Below are 22,242 nucleotides of genomic sequence, written 5' to 3'. Positions count from 1 at the left end.
AAAAAATCACCAGTAGGTCACACAGCACTCGCACACTCAAAGTAGACCTGCACAACAAAACAATAGAAGACTTCAGAGAGCACCGGTGTGGTGCCGGCCAAACACCCTCCGAAGGTCAAATTAGAATTATTCTCACAACTCTAGAGTGCTTGAGAGGGTAGATTATGCGTACCTTGAATTGCGAGGGTATTGGGGTTTTTATAGTAGTAGATGGTCGGCTACTCCTCCTTGGCGCGGAAGTCTTTTCCTTATAGAACTCTACTTGAATATTTCCGAGCGTGGTGAGCAAGGTCTTTCCATGTAGAGGAGATCTTCCTTTGGTGTGCCTATCTTTTAGAATCCCCTTTGTGCTAGGATTCCGATTTTGGGGCCTTAGCCGAAAGCAAAGACTCTACATCCAGGGCCTTTACTGTATTTCCCCGCGATAGGCTTTAGCGAGTGTTGGGCTAGTTCCCTGTTGGCCCATGGATCCGGATCCGTCAGGCCCATCAAGCCATATTTTATCCTCTTCAGTTGCCCCCTTCACCCTATGGGCCCGTCATATTCGAACAAAAGGACCCATGGGGTGACGGTCACAAATTCAGGGCATGACAGTTAGTCTTTTAAAGGGGTGACGGGGTAAAACCAAAGATTTGACGGTGCAACTATAAAGGGATGATGAAGTCATGCCAGGTAGGGTGACGGTGCGAACGCAGAAACCGTCAACCATGCCAACTACTGACAGGCTGCAGGGAAGCCATTATGAGGAGTGCCACGCGTCGCCCTTTGATTGGGTTTTATCTCGGATCGAAGCGTCACTTTGGCTTCCGTGCACCTCTCCTATAAATAACAGAGATTTCCTTCTCATTTCTCCTATTTTCAGCTAGAATTCACTTGTCAGAGCGCTCTCGTCATACCTGTCAGAAACCAACTCGTCTAGTTGCTCCATCCGTCAACGTCGTACTTCCTCCGTTCACTCACAAGATTGGTAAGTGCTTTCTTTCCATAAATCCAACAAATATACTTTTACCCCATTTTGTTTTAATTCATCTTTCCAAATCTACAAACCCATCATAAATATCTAGATCCGTCAGAGTCTTAGGTTTTGTCGTTTCGTGTAGGAAATGTCTAGTGCGTCTAGTAATCAATCAGTTGTCCGTGATGGGTTGGATTACGAGGAAGTATATCCGTCCAGACATAAAGACCAAGAGAGTCTAGGCGAGGATAGGAGTCCGTCTGCCTCCTCTTCATCCTCAACATATGAGGACGCGGAGGTGGTTGAACAAGAAGAGGGCTCCGATGACAGTGAGGAACAGATAGTAAGATCCGTCATTGGTGCTGATGGGCATAGGGAGTTCGTCATGCTACCAGAGTGGACGGTGAATAACTATACGTCCATTATCAAGGAAAATCACTTCAAAACATTTAGAGATAACTACCAAATTCTAGATAGCATTCCCATCCGTCTGCCCTATAATTCCGAGAGATACTATTATGACGGGGTAGAGGGTGTCGGAGTATATGAGCAGATGTTGAAGGCAGGACTTAGATTTCCATTGAGTTCCCTTCACCGTGAGCTCCTCCAATACTTGGGACTATCCGTCAACCAAATTTCCCCCAACGCCTAAAGGGTCTTCATAGTAATGGAGATCCTGTACAGCGCCATGACCGATGGTGCCAAGAGGCTGACGGTAAGGGAGTTCCTTCATTACTACCGTCCGGATGAAATTGATAGGTCTAGGGGAATATATAGCTTCTTTCCTAGGAGTCTGTTGTTGAAGGTTATTTACGAAACGTCGGACTCAAATAAGGATTGGAAGAGCCGTTACTTCTTCCTGGAGGGTGACGGTTAGATGTGTCGCCCAGGGGACACAGATCATATGCCCGTCGACACGACTTGGGGCATATTACACCTGTCCAGTATGAACCCGTCCTAGTATGTTAAGAATTTTTAACCGTTCATTTCTTGTCGTTTTCGACCATTTTAACCATCCTTCCTCTTTTGCAGTTAGACGACACCCCCAAGTGGATATTAAGGAGTTTGCCTTGAAATTTTTTTTTCAAAGACCCAGCCGGAGGAAAGGACTTGGGCGAAACTGGTGATACTTAAAACCATTCATTAGTATTGCGACGGGCCTGAGCCAACGCCAGCAACTGTCAAATACGAGGAGAAGATTCGAAGACGTAAATCCGTCATCTTTACTATTACACAGTCCGTCTTTATTTAGGTAACTAACATAGTCCGTCTTTTTTTTTTTTTTTTTTTTTTAATTTTATTTAGAAATGGACGATGCCAAAAGGAGAGCTTTGATCAGGTCTAAGGCCACAAAGAAGAAAGAAACAGGTGACGTAGCTCCCCCTGGGACAGGCCCAAGTAATCCGTCCGTCAAAAGGAAACCACAGCCCAAAGGGGACCGTCCAGCTAAGAAGGCTAAAGTATCCTTGGAGCCCGTCGTAGGGCTTATGGCTGAGGCTGCAAAGACGGACACTTCAACCAAACATGGGGTCGGTAAGGGCCTTATGAAGAAGCCGTCAACGGGTCAAGAGAAGCCGCCCGTCCTTCTTCGGGAGGATTCTAAACATGTCTTGGAGCAGATTTCTTCCATTATGTTGTTGGAGGACTATGAAGACCTGGGGAATCATTTGACGGAGGCCATGGGGGAGACGGGCCTTTTCGCAATCACTCAGATAACTTTACTCGTCTCCTTTATCCCCGTTCATTACTTTGGCTTTCAGTCTGACTCTCACATTTCATCATCATCATTTTTTTTTTTAGGCAATGGTTATGATGAAAGGATTGATGGGGCGATGTCTTGGCCATGAGACGACCCTGGAGCGTGTACGGGTGAAAGCGAAGCAAACGGAGGACGAGCTAAACCAATTGCGAAATTGGAAGCCCAAGATGGAGAAAAAGCTTGAACTTTCAGAGAAGGCGAGAAAAAGCCTTGAGAAGGTGACGAAGGAGGCAAAAAGGGGCCCTTGAGGGTAAGGACAAAGAGATACAAGACCTGAAGGATGAGGTCCGTCAAGCTAAGGATATCGCGGTACGTGAGTACCGTGATTCTGACGCCCTGATTTCTGAGCTAGGAGACTCCTTCCTTCAGGGCTTTGATGATGCCATCTGTCAAGTCAAGAAGGCTTACCTTGACTTGGACGTTTCAAAAATCAAGGTTGAGGATCCACCTCAGACATCCGTCTTGCCTGCTGATTCAGACGATACTGACGACCTCTTTGCTGGTGACGATGTTAGTGGCGACGGGGAGTCAGCACAAGCCAAAAATGCACAAGTATAGCCCGAGGTGGAGACGGCCCCTCAGTCCGTCGTCAATGAGGCTTAAGTTCAGCAGTTGCCCTAGATAGTTTCTCCCTTTTTTTTTTTGTTTTTTGATGTATTTGGAGAACAATTTTCGTCCGTTATGGACGTTATGTAAATATTGCCCTTTAAGGGCTTAATATTATTCAGTTTTGTTATTTTTATCGAATGCATCCGTTCACTCTGTTTTACATGCTGAGTGTTTTAATTTTTGGATTTTTAACTTCGCACTTGAATCCTGCTAATGTGGACCTTGTTTGTACCTGCCTCCTTATTGGGTTTTGCTTTCTTAAAATCCGTCGTGTTTGTGGATGTTTATCTGTCCACTTCATCAGAAGAATTATCTGTCCTTTTTGGGTGGCCCGTCCATTTTGTGGAATAGTTCAGTGTCCGTCCATTTTTGGACTTCAATCTTTCACCCTCATGGGATGACCCGTCCACTTTATGGATTTGTTCTGTATCTGTCCATTTTGGACTCCAAATTTTCACCCTCTTGGGATGATTCGTCCACTTTGTGGACTTGTTTTGTATCCGTCCATTTTGGACTTCAATCTTTCACCCTCATGGGATGACCCGTCCTCTTTATGGATTTGTTCTGTATCCGTCCATTTTAGACTCCAAATTTTCACCCTCTTGGGATGATCCGTCCACTTTGTGGACTTGTTTTGTATCCGTCCATTTTGGACTTCAAATCTTCATCCTATTGGGATGATCCCTCCACCTTGTGGGCTTGTTTTGTATCCGTCCATTTTGAACTTCAAATTTTCATCTGCTTGGGATGATCCGTCCACCTTGTGGACTTGTTTTGTATCCGTCCATTTTGGATTTCAAATTTTCATCTGCTTGGGATGATTTGTCCACCTTGTGGACTTGTTTTGTATCCGTCTATTTTGGACTTCAAATTTTCATCCTATTGGGATGATCCGTCCACTTTGTGGACTCTCTGTAACATATCCATTCGTAAAAAATCCATGTAGAAAATCAAAGTTGTATCTGAATATTCTTCTTAAAAGAAAATGCGTTTGTAGGGAAAAAGTACATGCCCCCTTGGGCTTAAAAAGGCACAAAAAAGATTGTAGTAAAAATAGTTAAAGAAAAACTAATAATTGTAGCTAAAGTTTAAATAAACTGGGCAATTACGTTCGTTGCTGTTCGCCGTATTACTACTACTGGTAGTACTTTCTCAAGTGCTCGGCGTTCCATGGATGTGGCAACTTCTGTCCGTCTAAGGTCTCTAGGTGGTCAGTGCCTTTCCTCCGCCACGACGTAACTCGGTAAGGTCCTTCCCAATTGGGGCCGAGCTTCCCTTGGGTAGGGTCTCTAGCGGCGCCCATGACCTTCTTGAGTACGAGATCTCTAACTTGGAAGTCTCTGTGTCAGACCCGAGAGTTGTAGTGTTTGGCCATGCGATCCTGGTATCTAGCGAGCCTTTGTTCTGCCGCCATCCTGATTTTATCTACTAGGTCCAATTGTAGCCGTATTGCCTCGTCATTCTTGTTCTCGTCATGGTTGTGCACCCTGTAGCTCGTGAGCCCAACTTCGGCCGGGATGACCGCTTCGCTCCCGTACGTAAGTCGGAACGGTGTCTCTCCTGTGAGTGTCCTTGCCGTCGTCCTGTACGCCCATAGTATGCTTGGTAATTCTTAAGGCCATATACCCTTTGCCCCCTTGAGCCGAGTCTTGACAATCTTGAGCAAGGATTGGTTCGTGACTTCAACCTGGCCATTAGCCTGAGGATGGGCGGGGGAGAAGTAGTGGTTCTTTATTCCTAGCTGTGAGCAAAAATCTCGGAAGTAATCGTTGTCGAATTGCCCCCCGTTATCCGAAACAAGGACTCTAGGAATACCAAACCTGCATATGATGCACCTCCAGACAAAACTTCGTACGTTCTTCTCCGTAATGGTGGCCAGAGCTTCCGCTTCCACCCATTTTGTAAAGTAGTCAATACCCACTACCAGGAACTTCAGCTGTCGTACCGCTGTAGGGAAAGGTCCCATAATGTCTAACCCCCATTGAGCGAACGGCCATGGGGCCATCATCGGGGTCAGTTCTTCGGTTGGTTGTCTGATAATATTGCTGAATCTTTGGCATTTGTCATAGGTTTTAACATAAGCCTCGGCATCTTTCTGCATGGTTGGCTAGTAATACCCAGCTCGCACAAGCTTGTGTACCAACGACCTCAATCCAGAATGGTTTCCGCAGATTCCCTCGTGTACCTCTCTCATGACGTAGTCTGCTTCTTCGGTACCCAAGCATCTCAGATATGGATGGGAAAAGCCTCTTTTGTACAAGACGTCTTTTATCAAGATGAATCTTGCCGCCTGGACCTTCAGCTTCCTTGCTGCCTCCTTCCCGTCTGGTAAGACTCCGTTTTTTAAGTACAAAACTAACAGTGTAGTCCAGGTACTTTCGGAGCTTATTTCCTGCATGTTACCGGAATGACGGAATCTATTAGTGGAGTAAGCTGAACAAAAAAGAGTACATTACCAGGGGTTATCATATGCTCTGCTGAAGCGGTCTTGGCTAGACGGTCGGCTTGCTCATTTTCTCCTCTGGGGATTTGGATGATTTTGGCCTTTAGGTCGTCAACCCTTGCCCTTACTTGATCAAGGTATTTCTTCATCTTTTCGCCCTTGCATTCATAGTCTCCATTCACTTGATTAGCTACGGCCTGAGAGTCGCAGTAAATGACTACGCTCGCGGCTCCTGCAGCTTTGGCGAGGTCGAGGCCTGCTACTAATGCTTCGTACTCGGCTTCATTGTTGGTGGTGGGGAAGTCGAGACGGACCATACATTCAACCTTGTCTCCTTCGGGTGACAGCAGTACGATGCTGGCTCCCCCGGTTCGTCTATTGGATGATCCGTCAGTATATATGCTCCAATGAGGGGACTCTTTTGCCCCCTTGTCCTCGTCATGAGTGAATTATGCTATGAAGTTGGCTACGATCTGTCCTTTGATGGCGGTCCATAGTTGGTACTTGATATCAAACTCACTTAACTCTATAGCCCATAATGTCAGTCGACCTGCAGCTTCAGGATTGCTCATCGGCCGTCGCAAGGGCTTGTCGGTCATGACGTTCACCGTATGGGCTTAAAAGTATGGCTTGAGCTTGCAAGTCGCCGTAACTAATGCAAAGGCAAGTTTCTCCATCGGTGGGTATCTTTCTTGGGCACTGCAGAGCACCTGGCTTGCGTAGTATACGGGCTTCTGCACCCTATCCTCCTCTCTGATCAAGGCCGTGCTGACTGCAGCAGGGGAGACAGCCAGGTAGAGGAAAAGCTCTTCACCTGGTTGCGAGGGACTCAGCAACGGTGGGGAAGATAGATAGGCTTTCAACTCCTCGAATGCTTGCTGACACTCGTCCGTCCACTCGAAAGACTTCTTTAACGTGCGAAAGAAGGGTAAGCACTTGTCTGTGGCTCTCGACACGAATCTATTCAATACCGCTATTTTGCTGTTGAGGCTTTGTACCTCCTTCACATTTCTCGGGGGAGCCATCTCCATTATGGCTCGGATCTTATCCGGGTTGGCCTCAATCCCCCTTTGAGATACCATGAATCCTAGGAATTTTCCCGCTGTCACCTCGAAGGCGCACTTTCCCGGATTGAGCTTCATGTTGTAGGAGCGAAGTGTGCTAAATGTTTCTCTAAGGTCTTCCAGGTGATCTTCCTCCCTTCGGCTCTTTACTAGCATGTCGTTGACATAGACTTGGACATTTCTTCCGATTTGTTACACGAACATCTTGTTCATTAGCCTCTGGTACATCGCGCCTGCGTTTTTCAAGCCGAAAGGCATTACTTTATAGCAGAAGAGGCCTTGACTGGTCACGAACGAAGTCTTCTCCTGATCAGCTTTGTGCATTCGGATCTGGTTGTAACCTGAGAAAGCGTCCATGAAGCTTAACAGCTGGTGTCGAGCCGTTGAGTCTACTAGGACGTCGACCCTTAGAAGGGGATAGCTATCTTTAGGGCACTCTTTGTTAAGATCGGTGAAGTCCACGCACATCCGCCATTTCCCGCTCGCTTTTTTAACCATTACTACGTTTGTCAGCCAATTGGGGTATTAGACTTCCCTGATGAAGCTTGCCTCCTATAGTTTGCGGACTTCTTCCGCTATAGCTTGATCTCGTTCCGGAGCGAACACTCTCTTCTTCTGTCGGACGAGTGAAAAGGAGGGCGATACATTCAACCTGTGTACCATGACCGAAGGGTCTATTCCTAGCATGTCGTCATGACTTCAAGTGAATATGTTTCGATTGCTCCTAAGAAAAGTTATGATCTCTTGACGGATTGCGGGGTCAGCGAAAGTTCCGATCTTGGTTGTTCGGTCAGGATTTGAGCTATCAAGAGTTATCTTCTCTAGTTTCTCTATCGGCTCCGTTATCGTTCGGTGCTCTTCTATATTCAATGCCTGGACCTGATCTTCCATCTCCATCATGACTACATAGCATTCTCGTGCGGCCATTTGACTTTCACGCAACTCTCCTACTCTATAATCGGTAGGGAATTTGATCATCAGGTGGTAAGTTGAAGTTACCGCCTTCCACAAGTTGAGTGTGGGTCGTCCAAGGATAGCGTTGTAGGCAGACGAGCAATCGACCACTAGGAACTTTACGTCCTTGGTGATCTGCTGGGGGTAATCGCCTACCATCATGGATAATGTGACCGCGCCCAAGGGGAATACCCGGCTTCCTCCGAACCCAACGAGCGGGGCGTTTGTCGGAATTAATCGTTCCTTATCAATTCTCATTTGCTGGAACGCCGGATAATATAGGATATCTGCTGAGCTGCCGTTGTCGACCAACACCCGGTGCATGTTGTAGTCTCTTACCCGCACGCTGACAACGAGCGCATCTTCATGCGGATGGTGTAGACGTCGCGCATCTTCTTCTGAGAATCCGATAATGGGGCCTTCTCTTCTTGCTATCTTCGGCACGGAACCCGTCAGCTGAATACTTTGTACCATCCTGTGTTAAGTTTTGCGAGCCTTTTTTGAAGACCCGGCTACAGCTGTTCCTCCCACTATCATCCTTATTTCCCCTATGGGGGGGCTTGGTCGCTCGTTTTCTCGTCGAGGGTGTTGTTCTTGTAGGGGTGGATCTATTCTCTCCTTGTTGACGAACTTTTGCAGTTTTCCTTGTTTGATAAGGGCTTCAATCTGCTGCTTCAAGTCATAGCAATCGGCTGTGTCGTGACCATGGTCACGGTGGAAGCGGCAATATTTATCCCTAGATCGTTTGTTGGGATCACTCTTCAGCTTTCCAGGCAACGTCAGAGCCCCCTCGTCCTTGATTTGCATTAGGACTTGATCTATTGGGGCGATCAATGGGGTAAAGCTTGTGAATCTTCCCCCTAGGGGCTTAGGGCGTCTCTCCTCCCTTCGGTCTCCTACCCTTCCTTTCTTCCAGCCCTGGTCCTGTCGGGTGTCTTCTTGCCTTTCTCTTTTCTTGGGCCTCTCTTCTCGGGCCAATAGCGCGTCTTCAACGTTCATATACTTGGTGGCCCTGTAAAGCACCTCCGACATGGTCTTCGAGTCGTTTTTGTACAGGGAGAACAAAAACTTACCCCCCTTCAGCCCATTCATGATTGCCGCTACAAGTATCTTGTCGTCGGCTTCGTCGATCGAGAGCGCCTCCTTATTAAAGCGGGATATGTAGGCCCTCAATGTTTCCTCCTCTCGCTGCTTGATATTCATTAGGCAAGCTGTAGACTTCTTGTACCGATGTCCTCCGATGAAGTGCGCAGTAAATTGAGCGCTTAGCTCCTTGAAGGTGCTGATGGAGTTGGGTGCTAGCCGGCTAAACCAAATCCTTACCGCACCCTTTAGCGTTGTAGGGAAAGCCCTACACATAATTGCGTCTGCTACTCCTTAAAGGTGCATCAAGGTCTTAAAGGTCTCTAAGTGGTCTAGAGGGTCCTTGACCGCGTCATAACTATCCATATGTGGCATGCAGAACTTACTTGACAGGGGGAAGGAGTTGACGGCGGTGGTGAATGGCGAGTCAGTCCGGTTGACAAGGTCGTCAAGGTCACTGGACACTCGTCCCATGAGAGCGTTCATCATAACTTCCATCTGTTCCTTTATCGCCTGCATCTCCGCGATAATAGGTGGCGGAGCCGTATCCGCAAGAGAGGGAAGGCTCGTGTGTTGTCGCTCTGGTCTGCTTGGGGCGTTGCTGGCTTGTGGCCCCTCTTGATTCCTCCTTTCAGCGACGGTTTCTTCTTGATCCACTCCTTAGTTATTTGGTGCCGCGTTTTTCTGGTTCAGCTGCTCCTCCAGGTCGCGGTTTTGTTTGATGAGGCGCTCCACGGCTGTGGCAAGCGTCTTAACCTGCTTTTCAAGTGCAGTCGTTGGGGGTTCTTCTTCTTGAACGTCGTTAGTGGTCGCCATTGAGCGAGTGAGCACCATGCAACTCTTTTGTCCGGGAAGCGATAACGTGCCTTAAATGCGTATGTCTTTCCCACAGACGGCGCCAACTGATGATGCCAAAAAATCACCAGTAGGTCACACAGCACTTGCACACTCAAAGTAGACCTGCACAACAAAACAATAGAAGACCTCAGAGAGGACCGGTGTGGTGTCGGCCAAACACCCTCCGAAGGTCAAGTTAGAATTATTCTCACAACTCTAGAGTGCTAGAGAGGGTAGATTATGCGTACCTTGACTTGCGAGGGTATTAGGGTTTTTATAGTAGTAGATGGTCGGCTACTCCTCCTTGGCGCGGAAGTCTTTTCCTTATAGAACTCTACTTGAATATTTCCGAGCGTGGTGAGCAAGGTCTTTCCTTGTAGAGGAGATCTTCCTTTGGTGTGCCTATCTTCTAGAATCCCCTTTGTGCTAGGATTCCGATTTTGGGGCCTCAGCCGAAAGCAAAGACTCTACATCCAGGGCCTTTACTGTATCTCCCCGCGATAGGCTTTAGCGAGTGTTGGGCTAGTTCCTTGTTGGCCCATGGACCCGAATTCGTCAGGCCCATCAAGCCATATTTTATCCTCTTCACATCCTATTCTGACAAAACGAGTCGGCATAGGATGGATGATAGAAAATTCTGTCAACAATTATTTAGAAATTATTGTTGACAAGTTATTTAAGAATGGACAATGAAGATTGAAGTAGTATAATATGGATGAGATTGTTTTACTTAAAATACAAAAAAAAAAAAAAAAAAGAAAGAAAGAAAGAAAGAAGGAAAACTATGAATGAGATTGTGTTGACAACTTCTTATTTTAGTTTTTTTACATTCTATCTTTTTCAAAAAACTTTTATTTTGGTGGATTTTGGTATAATATTTTTATTTCATTTTATTTTGACCAATAATAAATTGACGCATTATTTATTATAAAAATATTATAAACTTTTAATGCTTCTAACTGCCAACAACTCACGTTTTTCACGTTTCCACCTCTATAGTCCGAAAATTGCAAGCATTATGCCACATGATGAAAGGTAGACTTATCATGTTTGTGCTTTAATTAGATCTAGGACCTCACCATATTTTGTCATCGTGACCGGTCTGGAAACTTTGGCCTCAATTAGCTCTCCCTATTTTCATTGTGCATGTCCTTCAAAGTTTGGCCTCCAAGGTGATTAATATCCCTCTAATTATTGCCAACTGCTAAGGTCATCGTGGACATTTATGATTTGCCTCCAATCTTTTCTTATCAACCTTTTTTTTGTTTCTTTCTAAAACAGTACACACATCTTTATATGCTCTTTTGAATAGTTTACGCTGCAGACAAAAGATGAATTGACATAAGATTAATTATATGTCGGATTAATAATAGTATATTGCTAGGCATGGAACATGCCACGTGCGCAAAAATCTATGATATTTATTTTGCCCATATATCTGTCGACCAAAAAAGAAAAACGTGCAACATGTGACACCAAGGCCCACATTAGAAGTGGTCCTATACTTTACTTTGCGTACCCTTTAAGTTGAGAGAGATCTTCGCTAGCTATCCCTTGTTATCTTTGAAGGAGACTCCAAATGCGTTGGTGTTATTTTTGTTTTAATCAATAATTAACAGTAGGGGAATTTGAATATGCGTGTCTCTAACCATGAGGTAAAAGCTATGCAAGTTAAATTTTTTTTTTTTTTTTGAGTAATGCTACCGTTATAAACTATTTTATAATATTTTTACAAACTATTGATGGGAGAAATTCTTATTAGTTTTAATATGGATCCATCACTAGTATCATATTTATGTTTATCAATAGTTATTTGAAAATTACTAAAATCATATCAACAATTTGTAAAAATGTTGTAAATTAATTTGTGTTCGTAGCATTACTTTTATTTTTCTTTATTAATACAACAATTGTTCCGGGTAAACACATTACACAATAAATATTAAAATTACAAATTGTTCATGGGAAATGTGTAAACTTTCCTTGGCCTATTATATTCTTTGAGATGAATGGTAATTCCATTGCTGGTTGGTTAAAATTAGTGTCACAACGCAAGGAAAGACTCCCAAATGAAGAAAGAAGAAACTCCATATTATTTGTAGCAGTCTATTGCAATATAATATGGATGACAAGAAACTAGAATGGGAAGTAACTAATCCCTTGTTTTTCATAAGAAAAATCAGTAAGTAAAACACAAATCATTTAAAATCTTGGGAATCTCAAGGTGAGAAGGCATCTGAAAGTAACTCGTGGTACCCCCGTTACCCAATTTTGTAAAAATCAACTTTGATGTCGTAATAAAGAAAAAAAAACATGTTTAGCTGTCGTAGTCAGGAATAATAAAAGCGAAGTCATTTTTTCCTAAACCGAATTCACAAAAGACGAATATCGTATGGCCAGGTGAAAGGCAATTGGGAACAAATGGATTCTTAAAATTAAACACAAAGAGAATGGTTCAATAAAAAATTACAAAGCCTTGACTAGTGGCAAATGGCTACACCTAAATGAAGGCGTATTGACCACGAGGAAACCTTCTCACAAACTTGAATTGGAATTGTGCTAGATGGATGTTAAGACAACATTTTCCAATGGAGAACTAAATTAGAAGATCTATATGGATCGGCCTGCTAGGTTTGAAGCCAAAGGTAAAGATAGCAAAGTGTGCAAGCACAGATGATCTATATATATATATATATATATATATATGGATTGAATTAATCATTTAGAAAGTGTTAATTGAGATTCTGATGAGTCATTATATTGTGCGAGTTTACTATGATCAAAGAAGATCATTGTGTCTACATAAAATGGTCTAAGGGAAGTTTTATTGTTATGTCATTGTATGTTGATGACATATTATTGGCACTAATGACAAGAAAATAATTGTTGCCACCAAAGAGTGGTTGTCCTTTAATTTTGAGATGGAGAACATGGGTAAGGTAGATTATATCCTAGGGGTTAAAATCTTATGGGATTGCTCAAAGAAACTTAAGAAGAAAGTTATTTAGAATTTTCAAATGTGTAATTGCAAGTCCATAGAAATTCCTATAGCCAAAATGAGAGCTTAACGCAGAGCATCTGTCCTAAGACTCTAGATAGAAAAGTATAATGGCATGTACTCCTTATGCTAATGTAGTTGTCAGCTTGATGTATGCTATGATATGTACTTTGCCTCGACGTTTTCTATGTTTTTGGATTAGTAAGAATATTATAGTCCAACTTCGGACTTGCTCATTAGAATGCAGTTAAAAAATTATTGAGGAATTTTAAAGGAACAATGAACTATATACTTCATTATACTTTTTTATAAGGGTTTAGATTTATGCATGATTGCCTATAGAGATGTTGATTGGGGTAGTGACCTAGATGATCACAAATCCAACTGTATTTCAGCTTAATTTCTTCCTTACAAAAACAAGATCACATGAAATAGCAAGAAACAACTCTATATAAACTTATCGAATATGGAAGCAGAGTATGTAACTTGTTTAACAATCATTTATGAGGAAGTTTGATTTAGGGGCTTCTTCTAGCCTCTTGAGTCCATAAGGATACTTTAGATCTTGTGATGATTCATTGTGATAACACGACAACAATTGCCTATGCTAAGGATCTCAAGTATCATGGAAATACCTAACTTTCTATTTTACGATATCACTACATTTAAGACATAGTTGCATACAAAGACTTGGTCTTGAAACACATTTTTATGAGTCATATGATTGTTGATCCCTTGACAAAGTCTATAGGAAGAGAGACCAATCAAGTTTATGTTACAGGTCTAGAGTTATGTAAATTGTAATGTTATGTTGTTTTTTAACAAACCATATATTTTACACTTTTTTGGGATATTTGTTTTAATATATATAATGTTATTCAATTCATAATAAGTATGTTAGAACATACATATACCATGGAATTAAGTTTTGTGGTATGAAAGGTATATTCAGACAGGCTTAGATCGAATCGACTCACTTACGAGAGCGATCATTTTGGTGCTTGAGTAGCTAGCAAAGTTGAGACATTATGTTCTATGATAATTTCTAACATACATCAAATGCCTTCATTATTTGCTGTTGTCTTCTTGGTTTCATCACCTCCTTGGCCTTCTGGACGTACGCAGCTCACATTTGAAGCTGGACCTCTATTTTTTTTATCTTCAAGATCGTATCCTTGTCAATAATTTTAGTTTCCACCAAGGTAGCGTTCACTTCCTGCCTTTTTCTTGTGATATTTAACAGAAAAGCTTTCTGTTTCTACTGGTCGATCAACTGTGGTAACACCTGGCTAAGAATTTAATTCTACTGTTAATTCTTGAAAAATCCGAGTATCATTAGATGGATTGGAGCAACAGATTGAAGAGTAATAAAAATTCTCTATAAAATAAATGCTCTACATTAATTTAAATTTTAAAAAATAGCTATACATAATAAGATGAAAAAATAAAAAAGAAGAAACGGTATATATAAACCCAGATTAACGAATGCATTGAATAAATCATCGTTTGCAATGTTACTAGTGAAGGTCTTAAATCTTTGAATTACCAAAATTGCTCTACATAATATAATATGATAGTGGATTCTAGTTAGCTCAACTGGTAAAATTTTTAATAGTTGAATAAAAGATCTAGCAGGAGTTCAATTTCCGCCTACTCCAAAAACGTGTCTTGATCTGGTGATAAAGTGTACAATTATCAGATGCAGACGCAATAGGTCGAAACTCTATATTAAAAAAAAAAAAAAAAAAACCATAATAAGATGAAAAAAAAAACCATATTAAGAATGCACTGTAAGTTAACATTGTCATTTTTAATGTTACTAGTGATATGAATTTAACTTGTCAATTTCTAAGAAAAAACCATTGTTTAAGGTGAATACAAATTCTCTATATCACTTTTTATGTTTCATTTTATATTTTATCAATTACATGGCTATACATTTGTTTAACTTTCCTTATAATATAGCCAAATTTAAAAAAATAAATAAATTAATTAAACACATGACAAATTATAATTGGTAGAATATAAAATGAAACATCAAAAATAGTTCAACAAATTTGTATTCAGCCAAGACCATCATGCCCGGTGGTTTGGATTATTGAATTGATTAAAGTCCGACAAACAAGTTCTAATAATTTGACTCAAGTGGTTTAGCCGTTTAGGACATCTTCTTATGTGCATTTTGATATTGAAATTCGAAATTTATGATTAAAGTAATATTGCACATGTTTAAAGTCACTATCTACATTCAACCATAATCATGGATAAAACTTTGTTTTTTTGTTTTTTTTTTTTTTTTTGCATAAGGCATGGATAAATCTTGTAAGTTTATCAAAATGGACCTCAAGAAAAGTTTTGTTTTTTATTTTTGGGTCCAAAAACGCACTTATTGTTCACCATACGTAAAGTGATTTTGATATAGACAAATGTGTCCACACTTCATCGAGTCATGGTATCTCAAATAATTACCATTTACGCCTCTCATGGCTCTATAAAAATGGACGTACGCCTCGCAGTGCAATCACATAAGCCATTTTCCTTCTTGCCCTTACTATCCTAAGCCAAAAGAGCTCTGGTTCTAACCCATCTTCTTTTGTGTGACACAAAAACATGGCCAGCTTGGTCCGGCTAGGTTCTTCACAGCAAACCAATAAGGGTGGCCTGAGCTTGTTTACCTTGTCCGACCATGAGATCTTGAACCAAATTTATACAACCCATGTCCATGATGATGAAAAGTTTGATGTTGAATCTCTTTTCATCATCGTCGAGAACATCCTTAAGCGTGCCACTGTCGTCGTTGACAATATAGTGCTGGTATAGTACCAACTTTTTCTTTTTAAGAAAATGTTTAAAATTTTGGATCTGAATGTTGAAACTTGAAATGCACTAATGGAAACATAATTCCATCTTAATTTTTTTTTTTTTTTTTTTTTTTTTTTACAGTTTTTAATACAGACTTTCAGCTACTTAGTTAGCTAGTTGGTCCTACCATTTCAGTTTAGTTCAGTTAAATTTTTTATTTTTATTTTTCCAGTTCGTTTATTTTTTATGACAAACAATAGTAAGACCATGATATCTCTCTTGTATTTTATGTGGGACTCAAATCTTAAGACACGTTGCTCCAAAAAAAGCCGGACAAGAGGACATTTTCCATTGGACTCAAATTTTCCCATTGTCGTTGAAATGGCTTCAATTATTAGAGAACGTACAGGACATAGAGATGAGAGGAAGTCATTTTCAGTTTGAAGTTTTTGTGTTTAACCATTTTGTTTTTTTGTTTTTTTTTTTGTAATTATAAATATTACATATCTCTTTCTCCTTAAAAAAAAAAAAATTAATAATTTCCACTTCCTAATTACTGGGTATTAACTACAGGGTACCCAAGCAACAGTTGAGCACTTGGAGGAGAAGATCCCAAAAGCAAGTTTTAGTCCACCAATATGTACACTCAAGAATATTTCCTGTGAGGTAATTACTAGTAGTTACACAATTTTTTTTTTTTTTTTTTTTTTTTTTTCATTTTCCCTACTCAAAGTCTCTGATGGGTTTTTATTTTTTTGTGTCACCCACATGAATATTTTTATAATGATGAATATAAAATTTCAGATGCAATGCAAGGCACCTGGGGAAGAAATTGCTCACAAAACGGCACTCTCAATACTCAGCAAATTGTCAAACTATTCCTGGGATGCAAAGGCAGTGTTGACACTTGCAGCTTTTGCTTTGGACTATGGGGAATTCTGGCTGCTTGCCCAGATTCAGTCATCGGACCAACTTGCCAAATCAGTAGGAACATTGAAGAGAGTACCTATCCTCCTAAAGCGCCCAACCCTGCAGAAACATAAGCAAGCACTTATTGAGCTTAACAATGTGATCAAAGCCACACTGGAAGTGATTGAGTGCATCTTTGAGTTAGAGAAGCTATCAAACCATGACATAAAAGATGTACCAGCATTATCAACAGGCGTGGAACATATCCCAGTTGATGTTTATTGGGCTATTGTGACTGTTGTAGCTAGCACCACTCAGTTTTGTTGCCTCATTAACGATGAGTACGTTCTAATCCAAGCCAAAAATACCCTTTTTTTTTTTTTTTTTTAGAATGGAACTTTGTCTTCCATGTTTTAGTTAAATAGTGGTATAAATGATTAAATCTCATTATTTTCAGGGAAAAGAGACCAGAACTATCCCCATTTTCTCAGAAACTCAATATCATTGTCACCAAGCTTAAGAGGCAGATAACAATTATCAGACAACAAATAGGTTAGATTTTTTTGGTTGTTTTACTTGTACAGATATAAATATAAATAAATAAATATATATATATATATATATGCAAGCTTCCTTGCATGCATTGAGTATAATGAGGAAAGATTTTGGTTAAATGCAGAGGAGTCAGAGGCTTACTGGAAGTTGGTAAAGGTTTTTCGAACCCCTACGGAGATCATGGAGGTATTTAAGGGACTGATCTATACCAAGGACAGTGTGCAGCCTCTTATTGATGGTTCTACTAAAAAACCGGTATGCACTAAATCAGAGACTGATTTAAAGGTTTTTTACACTCATTTTTTCATTTACTTGGCAGGAAAAAGAAAGAAAAAAACAAAGAACTTTTTGTTTTTACTAAATAAATAAAGAACTTTTTGATTCCCCATGCACGATGTTAAAAAGTGAGCGAAGATGTTTGTTAAACATTTAAAACTACTCTAAAATTTCGAATTCAGGCTTTGTTTTTTGTTTTTTCGTGAATAAATCAGGCTTTGAAATCACCGCATATATGTCTAGTCTTCTTTTCATAATGTATTTTATCCGAAACCCTTGCACCCATGACCAAACGAAATCAAGGTTCAAATAATTTTACAGTTTCCGGAGTTAATTCCCCTAAAAGACTTCAGATTAAAGGCACTAGCATTAGGGGTATAAACACCCCAGTTGTTATTTTACATTCAAAACTTTAAAAATATTGTTCCATCTGGGTATGGTTCCTAAAAAATTTTAGAACCCGTGAACAGTTAGTTTTTATATATAGAACCAACTGTTAACTTGGATGTAAAAAAATATTATTATTTTATTTGAGAAAGGTGAAGAGAGATAAAAGAAATGAAGGAAAAGAGAGAGAAACATGATTTTATTATTATTATTCTATATTGTAGTTTATTTTATTTTAATGAGTTGTATATAAAAATAGAAACAGTGATGTTGGATGAGTTATAAAATGAAATAGTAAAATAAATAAAGTAAATTTTGTAGTTGTAAAATAGAATTTTTTAGAATCCAGACGAAAATGCACTAAAAGAGTGAAAAAGAAAAAGAAGCTCATGGCCAATATGTGACAACTCAAGGGCACAACACAAGAAACAGAAAAGGGCAGGAGTGGTGTGAGCGAAAATTATTATATTATAGGCTGTGGCTGTAGAGAAATTATAAGAACTAGTGGATAAATGATGTGGTCTATCATTTTACTAAAAAACTTTCAGTTGTTTAAAATTGTTTAAACAGAAATTAATTACTAACTTAACAATTTTAAACAAGTGGAAGTTTTTTAGTGGAATAATGAATAAGTGATATAGTTTATCAAAAACCTCTATAATTTCTCGTGGCTGTGGGGCTCATCATAGGCATGGGCCCGATATTTTTGTGCGAGGTTACCAACTCATAGGTGGTGGGGGTGAGAGTGATAACAAACTCTACATCTTTTGTTACACATTTTTTTTTTTATAAATATTATTTTATTTGGCATATTGTAACTCTCACCTTTGCATAGATTCATCCATTTTTCCTTTATTTTTTTTTATTTCCATAGATTGTTACATTAAAATTGTGGTAAAATTATGATACAAAATGATGTGATCTTAAATTTTTTTTCCGAGAGCAAAACTCAAATGGAAAATAATGTTTGCATAACATTTGATAGGTTTTACAATCTCATTGAGGATTTTTTTTTTGTTATTTTAAGGATTTAGTATTTTTATTTTTTTAATTTTAGGTCATTAATATAAATATATATATATATTTATATATATATATGTATATATTACAAGTATCAATATCCATATACTTCTAAATGTGAAAAGACCATGTCTTTTTTTGTAACGAGAGAAGAAAAAATTCAGAAAAAAGAAAAAAAAGAAAAAAAGAAAAAAAGAGAGAAAGAGAGAAGAAAAAGACAATATCCATTGACTGTTTATTGTTGGCTAATAATAATGCTCATGGACCGTGTCGGGTCACAACTCATACGTGAATAATTAAGTGGGTTCAGTCTACTTTCTCAAAAAAAAAAAAGTGGGTTCAGTCTAGAACAATCGTACGGACTGCCAAAACTTTACGTGGACCGATTTGGTCCATTTGGAATGCCATAATAATAAATGTTGTTTTAGGTTTGGACTTTGGAGTTTGGAATGCCATAATAAATGTTATGAAGAATATTCATTATTTTACCTGACCCATTATTTTATCTAACCATTACATGTGAGTGATAGCCACTCCACTCGGAGTAAAATGTCTAATATATACATTTAGAATATATATTAATTATATATTTTAAGAAAATTTTATAAAAATTATCAAAATAATTATTTTTTATTTAATTTTTATAATAAAAATTTTAAAATAATTTACTAATGTATATATAAGGACACACATTTTACTACAGAATATCACCTAAACCGGATTGCTTTGATTTCCTGTCCGTGAAATTTGGCCTAATAGTAATACGGATACCCCTTTGTTTTTTCTTCAACTTTTTTGGGGGGTATGAAATTTATATATTTTGGCTCCGCGTAAATCAATGAGCACTGTCCTCAATAAATCATATAAAAGTCTATGAAGAGTCAATACATTTCAGCAACCTGTCCTGTCCTTTCAAATTTTCAATTACTAGAAAGAGGAGACGCACATGTGAGAATCTCTTATTTTTTTAATAAAGTTGGATAGAAAGATACAAATGTATGCATGGGTTCTTCAAAAAAGTCTACAAGCTATAGAAGGCTAGAAACACTTTTTCAACCTGCTTGATATCGAGTATCCTGTGCAATTACCCCTTTCACTTCTTGCACACTATTTTTTTTTTTTTTTTTTAATACTAGTATAATCTATTTTATATAATCAGTTATATATGACAGTATCATGTAGACTTGTAATTTTTTTGTCACTACTTTATTGTTTATCATGTAAAACAAAATGTGTATGGAAGTGTGTGATATTAATATATAATATTTTTTTATCTTAAAAAAATAAACCTTAAAAAAATAACAGTCAAAAAAATAAATGTATGAAAGTGTGTGATACTAATAGTACTTTCACGTATATTTTCTTTTATGTCTTTTAAATTATGTGCATCGATGCATCAATTATGCAAAATAGTGCACGGAAAATTAGTGTAAGAAAATATTTTCCTAGATATGATTGTTTGATGTCGGAGTCTATGCTCTTTTACATCATGCATAAAATGGATATTCCATATTAAAGTATGAATATTGTGTGAATCATAATTTTCTTTCTACACTGGCATGGTACTTCGTTTGGACAATGCTCTAATTTCCCCCCCCGCCTTCTTAAAAGAGTGTATGTTTTTAAATATTTAATTATTTTGTAAATTTATGGAGTACTCTTAAAATTTTATCTACTACAAACAAATATAACTAATTTATAATACTTACACTTACCATACCATAAATTGTAGTTTGGCTGAACACAATGTGAAAATCGACAAGTCAAGAGTCATATCTTACATTTCATGTTTGAAATGAAGTGATAACACAAGTTTTTTAACACCTATAATTGTGTGGCACAAACAGGTTAACATTGACGTGTTGAAGAAGAAGAATGTCTTACTGTTCATTTCGAGTCTAGACATTACCGAAGAAGACATTTCAATTCTTAGACCAATTCATGATACTATTAAGAAGGAAGACCAGTATAAGATTGTGTGGATCCCAATTGTGGAGCAATGGACCGAGGAGTTGCAAAAGAAGTTTGAGATCTTGCGGTTTAAGATGCCATGGTATGTGGTGCAGTACTATTCACCAATAGCAGGAATTAGATTCATCAAGGAGAAGTGGCATTTCAAGGGCAAGCCCACCGTTGTGGTGTTGAACCATCAAGGGAAGGTGGAATGCGAGAATGCAATGCACATGATTAGGGTATGGGGAATTAAGGCCTACCCTTTCACTAGCACAGTAGAAGAAACTCTATCTGCTTCAAAGGAATGGATTGGATCCATTGGAACTGGAGTTCATCCAAGTGTTGAGAACTGGGTAAGATCATTTAACCAATCTCTTAATGCACACGTGTGCTCGTGTGCGCACACGCACACGCACACGCATACATACAATCATACATGCACATTTTGAGAAAAGTTTGTAATGTGCATTCGAATAATATTTACATTTGAAATATGTTGTTAAATCAGATTAAGGACCAAAAGTACATCTTTTTCTATGGAGGCAAAGACAACGAGTGGATCCAACAATTTACTAAAAGAGCAACTGCCCTTGCCAATGATCCAGTGATAAAGGAAGCAAGAATTTCCATTGAGTTGCTATGCGTCGGAAAGGGCACCAAAGGAGAAAACAATGCGGGAGTCCTTGGGCGATTTTGGACTGGTATTGAGAGCTTGTTCATTTCCAAGACTCAAAGGAAGACCGAGACAGACGCTGTGTCATTAGAAATCCAGAAATTGCTTTCTTACAAGAATGAGAGTGGGTGGGCTGTGCTCAGCAAAGGTTCAACCGTCGTACTCAGTGGGCATGGGACAACAATTTTGAAGGTCTTGGAGGACTTGGACAAATGGAAGGAGCTTGTGCGTGAAAAGGGCTTCGAAGTCATATTCAGAGAGTACCATAACAAGGTTCTTCACACTGCTCACATTTGTTGCCGAATTGACATTCCAAACACCAGTGGGAAAATACCAGAGAACATGAAATGCCCTGACTGTCCACGCATCATGGAAACATATATCAGCTTCAAGTGTTGCCACATTGATGGTACTGCCAATGGGTTGCATTAAGTGCCTACCTTTTCTTTGGATCACCTAGGGTTGCACTACTAGTACTAAATTAAATAACGTGGTTACGTTGGTAACCTTCTGCTAGTAGCAAAAATGAGATGTGACATGCATGGGGTTTTAATATTCATGTTTTGGTGTGATGTGATCTGATGCCACTTTTGTATTGTACGTTATGACTTGTGTTGTTACCCTCTTCTGGTTTTGTGACTTCTGAGAAGGAATGTGTGTAATCCTGCGGTATGGATGTTGCATTAACAAAAGTAGAATTCTTCTGGTTTTTACATTTTTCTACCATTTCTTTTGCTTTCTTCCAAAGTCTAATTCCTTATATTAAATGCTTCTTTTAGGGGCTGTTTGGATTAAGAGGGAGGGAGGGAGAGCAAAAGAGAGTAGAGTAAAGTTAGTCAAAAATTAGGCTAATTTTTGGCTAATTTTACTCTACTCTCATCTGTTCTCCTTCACTTTCCCTCAATCAACACAAATCATTATGTACTTTAAGATCAAGTCTTACTATGGGTTCTACCACTTTTCAC

At 39.3% G+C, this 22,242-nt stretch overlaps 1 protein-coding gene across 1 annotated transcript; it reads left to right on the top strand.

Moving 5' to 3' along the window:
* The first annotated feature begins 15,218 nt into the window (after positions 1-15,218).
* On the top strand, positions 15,219-21,992 carry LOC126688739 (protein SIEVE ELEMENT OCCLUSION B-like). The gene is made up of 7 exons (XM_050383545.1): positions 15,219-15,516; positions 16,078-16,170; positions 16,309-16,754; positions 16,871-16,965; positions 17,093-17,223; positions 20,499-20,957; positions 21,113-21,992. The coding sequence occupies exons 1-7, from the start codon at positions 15,313-15,315 to the stop codon at positions 21,707-21,709; spliced, it is 2,025 nt and encodes a 674-aa protein (XP_050239502.1). The 5' UTR covers positions 15,219-15,312; the 3' UTR covers positions 21,710-21,992.
* The last annotated feature ends 250 nt before the right edge of the window (positions 21,993-22,242 follow it).

The sequence above is a fragment of the Quercus robur genome, chromosome 6 (assembly GCF_932294415.1).
Source record: "Quercus robur chromosome 6, dhQueRobu3.1, whole genome shotgun sequence".
Classification (NCBI taxonomy): Eukaryota; Viridiplantae; Streptophyta; class Magnoliopsida; order Fagales; family Fagaceae; genus Quercus; species Quercus robur.
The sequence above is the reverse complement of the archived record's forward strand: the minus strand, read 5'-3'. Positions and strand labels throughout refer to the sequence as shown.

Bases quoted from the DNA above. Each gene is read 5' to 3' on its own strand.
- LOC126688739 (XM_050383545.1), top strand. From the start codon at position 15,313: ATGGCCAGCTTGGTCCGGCTAGGTTCTTCACAGCAAACCAATAAGGGT. The intron at 16,755-16,870 runs GTACGTTCTAAT...CATTATTTTCAG, and splicing joins TGTTGCCTCATTAACGATGA to GGAAAAGAGACCAGAACTAT. The intron at 17,224-20,498 runs GTATGCACTAAA...TGGCACAAACAG, and splicing joins ATGGTTCTACTAAAAAACCG to GTTAACATTGACGTGTTGAA.